The sequence below is a fragment of the Nematolebias whitei genome, chromosome 19, assembly GCF_014905685.2.
Source record: "Nematolebias whitei isolate Nwh7 chromosome 19, NemWhi1, whole genome shotgun sequence".
Classification (NCBI taxonomy): Eukaryota; Metazoa; Chordata; class Actinopteri; order Cyprinodontiformes; family Rivulidae; genus Nematolebias; species Nematolebias whitei.
In genome coordinates, this window is record NC_056516.1 from 19,058,919 (window position 1) to 19,068,120 (window position 9,202).

Consider the following 9,202-nt stretch of genomic DNA (forward strand, 5'->3'; position numbering starts at 1 on the left):
TAATGGAACAAGTTAACTTGTTTTTTTTAATGCATGCAATATTAATGTATTTATTTGAGTAATTTATTTACTTTGTGTATTTAATAGGTTTTCTTGGATTATAAATCTAGGTTTGCATATATAAAAAGCATGTGAAAGAGAGTTATTCTCTTTAGTAGCAAATATGTTTGTACATCTAAAAGGCCTACCATATCTTGTTTCCTATTGATCTATGTCAGCAAACACTAGCATAATTCATAAATGACCAGTTTTTTTAATTTATTTAACACACAAGTCAGGTAAGGAACTCGGGCAGGTGGGCCTTAAGAAAATTAAATATGTCAGAAATAACTCAAAACCAAAAGTTGTTACGTATATCTTCTTCTTTTGGCTTTTCCCTCTTCAGGGGTCACCGCAGTGAGTCATCCTCCTCCACCTCACTCTGTCCTTTGCATCTTATGTCCTCACTCCAACTATCTCCATGTCCTCTCTTATCGCATCTATACATCTTCTCTTTGGCCTTGTACAGTGTCCCACCACTGTTTTTAAATCTTGCTTCTACAACTCTCCCAGATCTTCATCGTGTGGCGCATCCACCTAATTCCCCTGTATTTGATACAACTCTGTACATCACCCTTGTTCTTAAAAATGGGCACCAGCACACTTCTTCTCCAGTCCTCAGGCATTCTCACTATCAAAAATGCCATTTAATATTTGAGTCAAAAACCTCACTGCCATCTCACCAAGATATGCCTAAACCTCCACTGATAGGTCATCAGGTCCTACTGCATTCCCTTTCTTCATTCTTTTCAGAGCTTCCACCCTCACTAATCTTTCCCACTTCCTGGTTCACAGTTTCTATGACCTCTACTCTTCTTTCTCTTTCATTCTCTTCATTCATTAGCTCCTCATAGTACTCCTTCTATCTTATCATCACACTCTCCTCACTTATTAGAACATTACCATTCCCATCTTTAACAAGCCTAACCTGCTGCACATCCTTTCCAGCCTGATCCCTCTGTCGTGCCAATCAGTACAAGTCCTTCTCGCCTTCTTTAGTGTCTAGCCTCCCATACAACTCATCATATGCCTTCTGCTTTGTCTTTACCTTTTCCCTCTTTGCTCTACATTGCATTTCCTTATAATCCGATCTCCTCTCTTCAGCCCTCTTACTTTCATATTTCTTCTTTGCTAACCTTTCTTTGAATGGTGTCCTGCACTCTATCATTCCACCACTAGGTGTCCTTATCATCCATTTTCTCTGTTCAGATGACACACCAAGTACTTTCCTACCATCTCTCTAATTACTGTTTCTGTAGTAGCCCAGTCATTTCTTTCTTACCACCCAGAGCCTTTAACAGCTCCTCTATGAATTTTTCACAACATTCTTCCTCCATTTGATGTTCTTCTCTAATTTTACTTTTTATCTCATCTTCACAACAACAGTCATTCTACACACAACCATCTGATGCTGTCTGGCCATGCTCTCCCCTGCCACAACCTTACAGTCCCCAATCTCCCTCAGGTTCACTCTTCTACACAGAATGTAGTCAACCTGCGTACTCCTTCCTCCACTCTTATAGGTAACTCTATGTTCCTCCCTCTTTTGGAAGTAGGTGTTGACTACAGTCATTTCCATTCTCTTGGCAAAATCCACCACCATCTGTCCTTCCTTGTTTTTTTCCTTGACACCAAACATACCCATCACTTCCTCATCCCCTGTGTTTCCTTCACCACATGTCCATTCAGGTCTGTTCTAATCACCACTCTCTCCTCTCTGGGAATATTCTCTATCACTTCATCCAGATCCTTCCAAAATGTATCTTTCTCCTCCACGTCACATCCAACCTGTGGAGCACAACCACTGACAACGTTTAGCATCAGACCTTCTACTTCTACCTTCAGGCACATCACTCTTTTCACCCCTACTACATTCTTTGCCAACTCTTCCTTCAGGACCATCTTACTTTCTTTCTCTTTCTATCCACACCATGGTAAAACAGTTTGAACCCTGCTCCAATGCTGCAAGTCTTGCTGCCCTTCCAGTTGGTCTCTTGGACACATAAAACGTCTACCTTCCTTCTCTGCATCATGTCAAGCCGCTCTCTACCTTTGCCTGTTATTGTCTCCACATTTAGAGTTTCAACCCTCAGTTCTACATTCTTGACTTTCCTCTTCTCCCTCTGCCTCGTGACATGTTTCCCTCCTCGTGGTCTTCAACTAACAGCAGCACAATTTCCACCAGCACCCTGTTTATATATTATGTACAAAAATAATTGGGACAAAGCACTAAAGGTGGTGCAAAGGAGGCCTGTTGTAATTATGTTAATTTGTCTGTGAAAAATAAATAACCATTTTAGAAGTCTGAATATGCACAAAAATGCCTGACGTTTTGCACACATATAAAGAGGTACGAAGTTTTTAGGAATTTCTGGTGTCATTATAGAAACATTGCTTAACAGCACCATCCAAGGTAACAGCCCCTTAAAGCAGTCTCATGTATAGATGTAAAATTTTATTTATACCTGTTCTACAGAAAATGGTCATTTCTGCCATTTAGGATAAAAACGCAGTTGTCTTTTCAATTTTTACAACATTTTTTCTTGCTTGTATGTCTTGTAAATACAGTTGCAATGTTTATTGGTGTTGCTGTGTCGTGAATCTTCCACATTTAACCCTGCTGTCTTTTAAGTATGAGAAGTTGTGCATGTGGACATTTACAATAGCAGTCAAATCTTGTGTTCATAGGCTTGATTAAATTTAGGTTAAGTAAAAAAAAGGTAAGCTTTGATTATTAAATAGAAAATCAATGTTCAAAATACAAGTCTAGGGAACTATTACTGAACAGATCCGGTCAAATTAGGAGTGGCTAATAGAGATGTAGCACAATGTACAAAATTTATTAATCAATATTTATTTCCCTGTTTGCACAAGAATCAATTTTATTTTTCAAAATATGTGTTGTTAAATTTTATTGAAGTTCTGTAGATTGAAAATCAGAAGAGGCAAAATGTGGAAAAATGCAGTGCTAATATACGAAACATCAGAACACAATCTTGTTGACATAAATATTTTGTATTGTTAGATTCTGATCAATAAAATGCACAACAGCGTAACTGACAAATCCATAAAAAGATACATTCCTTTATTTGTTTTCATATTACAGAAAACATACCAGACGGAAAAAAAAAGGTCAGTCGTTTCCAAAGTTGGATTGACCTGCCTTTTCACGTGTATCTGATTGTTGCAGAAAAAAACAACTGCATTGCCTAAACTGCCCCACGTTAGCTGAATTAAAATGAAATGGCAAGAAAGAAGAGTTAATTTACTGGTAGATGCACTGCCTGTTTGTATGAAAAGCAGCAGCTTGACACTGAAGCAAGTTCACAAAATAAAGGTGGAAGAAATAAGACTGATAACAGAAATGGCTTCATGCATTTATAAGAAATAATAATGAAAACACTTCAGCGGATGGATATCAGGAGGGTGTATATAAAATATTAAAAGGCGGCCCGTTTGAGATCGTACAATCACTTTCAACTTCACATGTGAATTTGCCAAATTGTAAATGTTCCTGAACAACCTGAAGCTGCTTCAGCTCGCCCAGTATTAGCTTCGGACTTAATGACAAAACTAATAAAAGCAAAACTTGGATGAATTAAAATACCAAAAATGGACAAAAGGCTTTGAACCACAGAACATTTAACAGCCACACAAGTGCATCTCTGGACACAAAGAAAACAATAATAAAACCATAATCGTCAGCAACACTCAAGTTTGTAGACTCAAAAGGAGTCCTTACAATCATGAATACATTCAGGACACACATTCATTGTTATTTTTTTTTGTTGGTCTTAGTCCAAAACTAAACAGTATCTATACAGCAGAGATCAAAACATACAATCAGAGCTGGATACACATTCTTTTCATGCAGTTCAGTGGAAATATCAAACTCTCTTGCCATTTTTTCTTCTGTTTACAGACATTCAACATTGTTTGAGGCCACTGTTGCACAAGGTGGATGTTTGACTTGAGGTGTGTGAGCACTTATGTCATGACAGTGCATGCAATCTTTTTTTAAGCTTTCCCGCCTTTGAGACAATAGCACAGTGAACTGTAAGAACATTGCCAAACGTATAGCTGGACGGTACTTTTCCACTAATCACATACCAAATGGCAATATAAGAGCACTAGGATACTGCACAGCCTAAATAAAACTAATGTAATCTTTGGTTTTTATCAAAATTAGGTTTAGAAAATTTTTGACACTCAGAAGTTGACAGTACTGAGTTTAAAAGAAGCCCTCTGGAAATATGTAGAAATGTTTAGGTAGGCTAGCTTCTGTTACAGTGTGGGTCTAATAACGTATCAACACTAACATAAATTTTAGATTCAAAACATTCTTTAGATGCTTTAAAAATTTTCGAGTTTTAGGGATTACCGGGTATGTGGTTTCATTGCAGTTTGTCTCAACAAGCAAGTCAAAACTGGACTTAAGACTGATTTATATTAAACTGATTGAGCTTGACGATAAAACATCTCTACTTTCTAATATCATCCATCCATTCATCTATCATCCATCCATCCATCCATCAGCTTCCATTTCTTCTGAGGTCGGGTCTCAGGGCCAGCAGCTTGAGCAGGGAGGCCAAGACGTCTCGTTCCACAGCCACCTCTTCCAGCTCTTCTGGGAGGACCCCAAGGCATTTGCAGGCCAACCAAGACACATAGTCTCTCCAGCATGTCCTGGGTCTTCCCCAGGGTCTCCTGCCTGAAGCACATCCCTAGGGAGGCGCCCAGGAAGCATCATTACCAGATACCCGAACCACCTCAACTGGCTCCTCTCGATGTGGAGGAGCAGCGATTGTGCTCCGAAATTCTCCCAGATAACTGAACTTCTCACACTATCTTTAAGAGAGAGTCCAGCTACCCCGCAGAGGAAACTCATTTCAACCTCCTGCATCCATGATCTCATTCTTTTGTTCACTACCCAGAGTTCGTGACCATAGGTCAGGGTAGGAACGTAGACTGACCAGTAAACAGAGTGCTTTGTCTTACAGCTCATCTCCCTCTTCACCACAACGGACCGGTACAGAGTCCACAATACTGCAGATGCTGCACCAATCCATCTGTCAATCCTTCCCTGACTCATAAACAAGACTCCAAGATACTTGAACTCCTCTACTTGAGGCAGAACCTCACCCTCGACCTCAAGAGAGCAATCCAGCCTTTTCCAACTGAGGACCTTGGCCTCAGATTTGGAGGTACTGATTCTCATCCCAGCCGCTTCACACTCGTCTGCAAACAGCTCCAGAAACTTTTCAAAACCAGAGTTTTGTTTTATATTGCACAAGAGTCACCCTGAAAAAATAGAAGCTTTCAGATTACTTTGATAGGCGTCTCAGTGCTTAATCCTTAAGGACTAATTTCAAGCTATGAGGGAAGAACATGTGATGATTTTTGTATTGGTCCTAGCAGACAAATGTCCTTAATCCCTGCAAAGTTGAGTAGCAGATGTCAAAGCAGGTAATTGTGCTTTTATATGGTGCAGCTATGTCCACACAAATCTGTTTGTCACTGAAAACTCAACTGAAAAAAAAAACCTTTGTTTTGCTGTCACCAAAAAATACAGCGGTTGATGCACACAAAGAATTTTTGATGGACTTTGAGTCCTTTGAATGAACATCTGAACTGTTTGGGCACAGTGAAGGAGATGAAAGGATGCCAAAATTTTCGACTGAAACAGCTCTTCATAATTTTTACTATTAACACTTCACTGTGAAAAAGATGAATTCAAATATAAGTTGGCAATTCTCTGATGAAATGACAGACGTTTGCCGAAAATCCGCAGAATACAGGGATATTTCCTGCAACAGAAAAATAGTCCAAAGAACTAGCTGGACCCTGGAAACATCACACAGGAGTCTGGACACCAACAACCAGTCAAATCAATGAATAATCAAAACATTGGTTACTGAATGTGTTACTGGTTAGATCCCATTTTAACATTCAAAATGAGTTTGTTCTGTTTGCCAAAAGAGGCGAGGGTTAGTAGCCATGCTGAAACCAAACAGCCAAAAAAAAACAAAAAAACAAACAGATAATCATTAGAAGTTCATACTTTAAGAAATGAGATTAATATTCATTTGATTACAACTACCATGTTTTTTCCTCTTTACTAGAAAAGGTAAACGAGCCTGGCTTCTTTTAGCTTGTTTACTGAGCGCACAATGTTTTAATGACCTGATGTGAGTCACGGCCTGCTCTCCTCTCCTCCATCACTACCCTGTGCACATCAAAACATCTAGCTATGTCTCCACATGCCTAATTTGAGTAAAACTTAAAAACTAAGGGCTGAGTACGTGTAGCTTTCAAGTAATTTCAGTAGATTATGGTAAGCCCTAATAATAACTGTAGCTAATTGTTAAAAACGTAAAACTTCTTTGATAATAATGTGCTTTTTAGAAATTTGTAGGTAATAAATCCCAATACCAATCGTGTACAAACATACTTTGATTAATATATTAGACCTATAATATTTGAAGTGACAAGCCTCTAATCGATGTACCTGCCAAAACTGTTGTAGTTACTCATTTAAATACGATTCATGCTAAAATGTAGATGTTTCCTTGAATAACCTTGATGTTGTAAAGTTCACCATCTTACTAATTTTATGTCTTGTTTCAATAAGTTTCATGGAATCAACTCATCTAACAAAAATAAAACAAAATAAAAAGCAGCTACTTGACACTTAGGTTGCAGATATAAGGGCACATGTACTTTTACATAATGGCTAGACACAAATAAAGATGCAGAGTCCTAACCAGTGGCCTCTGAACCCTGTTTTCTTGGTTAGAGAACCAAAATGTCCTGAAGGCAAACATGGAATTCTGCAGATCATGGCTCTATGGATGACATAACAAGAGGAAGCTTGGGCAGAGAGAAAAGAGAAAGAGAGGTAGTGGTTGTTTCTCAAATCTTCACACCTGCCGCCTCCTCCCTTGATTTTGAAAATGTTTCATGTAGAGTCTGATCCAACTGCTTCCCACACCCCACATATTCGTTTGTTTTTGAGATATTGGGCTTCCATCTCTTTTAGGATGTATGTGATCATTTCCAAATGTGGGCTGCCATGTGTGCTGAACTTGGAGCTGCTGAACTTCCCGTGTGCTGGCTGCCGTATCCCATCGTGCCATTGGTGTTGTAGAGATTCACGCCAGCCATGTGTTGAGTCACCTGGAAAGAAACAAAACACACTTTGTTAGCGGCAGCAGAGTCTCTGTGTTCAAAATGAGCATGAGCCAGAGCTAATAAAACACCTGACTGATGTTCCACTGAAGCTGCTGCTGGGGTTGCTGCGCTCCATAAACTTGTTGTTGGGGTACTGTAGCTAAGCCTCCCATCTGCTGATGTCCCATCATGCCACTTTGCTGCTGTCCCATCATGCTGCTCTGCTGCTGTGCCATTATTCCATTCTGCTGCTGTCCCATCATGCCCTGGCTCATTCCTGCCATGTAGGGTGATGCCACACTGCCAGACTGTGCCACAATACCCTGAGCACCCATTAAGCCATTCTGCTGTCCCATCATGCCGTTTGGTTGAACCCCCATCATGCCGCTCTGCTGCTGTCCCATCATGGCCATTTGTGATGCCATCATGGCTCCTCCCATTCCACCCACCTGGGCTAAAGAATGGTACGGACCATAAGGATGTGTTGGGTATCCCACTCGGTTCATGTACAGACCTGCTGAAAACAATCACGTATACAGTTATGCCAAAAATATAATCATCCTCAACTAAAATCTGACAAATCTGTGTAGCTCTCACCGTGTGCACCCATACTGCTGGCGTGCACTGAGGGGGTGGAGGCGTACAGCGAGAGAATAGAATCCTTGGACAGCTTCTTGACAGCACCTTCCTCTGATTTGGGTTTGGGGTCCAGAAACAGACTGAGGTTTTCAGGCACTGAGGCGGTCACTCTGCTCTGAGGCAAAGAGCTGGAAACAGGCTGGAGGGTGGAAAACAGAATGGACAGACAAAGACAAATAGAAAAGGTGAGGAGGGTGCAATCTTAAAACAAACCCAATAAAAACGTCACTGCAATAATATAGCAAATATAGTACATGCAGTAAAAGTAGATATGGTTGTCTACTACCGTGGTTTTTGTAGAAGACGCTGGGGAGGGGGCTGGGAAGGAGCTGAAGAGATCCAGGGCAGTGTGTGAGTGAGCTGGATTAGACACCACTGGGCTCTCATTACTGTCTGGAACACATCCGCCCCCATTAGACACCACAGGACTTGGAGCAGGAGGATCTAATGGAAGGTAGACGGAAAAGCAGTGATTGTTAAAATGGTTCCAATGATGATCAGTTAGCCATTTACAAATCAAATAATCAAATTAAACTTCACATTTTATACCCTAATGTAGAGGCAATATATGTGATGTGGCTTTAAAAGGACCAATTTAAAAAGACTTAATTTTGCAAGAGAAGTGAAAAGAAGAGGCATTACACGGGTAAAAGGAGTGCATGTGAGGAGGATTACCCAGTCCAAGCAGATCTGTAACAGTCTGAGAGACTGTCTTCGGGCTGATGTCTTTTTTCTGAAAAGAATCAATAGAGTTAATGCAACGTATCGACATTGATGAAAGGAGATGAATGCAAAACTTTTTTTTCAACAAGGGCTTTATCAACGACTTTAGGAGTTCTGACATTGCAATGTTGGTGTCAGTCTGCCAATTTTTAATAGAAATTTTATTTTATGATCAAATCAGATGGAACAGTGAAAAATGCACCTACCAATTTCATCTTTTCAAACACGACTGGTTCTTTGGGGATGTTGTCACAACTCTTTTCTTTCTGGAAAGACAAAGCACATACAGTGGGTTAAATTAAAGACAATGCTGAAGGCCTGGTAAAAATGTATCACCAAGTGTTTATCTGAATGATTCAAACCCCCCAACTTTTTTATTATCCTGATTATACAAACTTACCCTAAGCATCTGGATGTCGATGACCTTATCTATATATTTCTTCTTTTCATACTTGTCCCTGATGAAGATCTCTGCAGCTTGGTCGGTCTCGGGGCGTTGGAAGCACTCGGGTAAAAAAGCCTCGTAGAGACGCTTGGCCTTGGCGTTCCCCATCTCTTGAACACACTGAGGTCACCAAAGCAACACAAATTCACATTATTCAAAAGTGCATTAATGGAAATATCTATATAT

The 9,202-nt window shown here is 40.1% G+C and overlaps 1 protein-coding gene across 2 annotated transcripts in view; it reads right to left on the reverse strand.

Annotated features, from left to right (window-relative positions):
• Positions 1 to 6,892: 6,892 nt before the first annotated feature.
• Positions 6,893 to 9,202, reverse strand: part of smap2 (small ArfGAP2) — a 30,627-nt gene continuing 28,317 nt past the window's right edge. Inside the window, exons 3-9 of one of the 2 annotated variants that reach the window (XM_037692875.1) lie at positions 8,972 to 9,136; positions 8,778 to 8,837; positions 8,524 to 8,581; positions 8,135 to 8,292; positions 7,807 to 7,987; positions 7,299 to 7,723; positions 6,893 to 7,215 (exon numbers count right to left, since the gene is read on the reverse strand). In XM_037692875.1, coding sequence (XP_037548803.1) covers positions 7,090 to 7,215; positions 7,299 to 7,723; positions 7,807 to 7,987; positions 8,135 to 8,292; positions 8,524 to 8,581; positions 8,778 to 8,837; positions 8,972 to 9,136 — 1,173 coding nt within the window. In that variant the 3' untranslated portion in view covers positions 6,893 to 7,089. Of the gene's footprint in view, positions 7,216 to 7,298; positions 7,727 to 7,806; positions 7,988 to 8,134; positions 8,293 to 8,523; positions 8,582 to 8,777; positions 8,838 to 8,971; positions 9,137 to 9,202 lie in introns of both variants that reach the window. The other variant, XM_037692873.1, reaches the window with a different exon arrangement.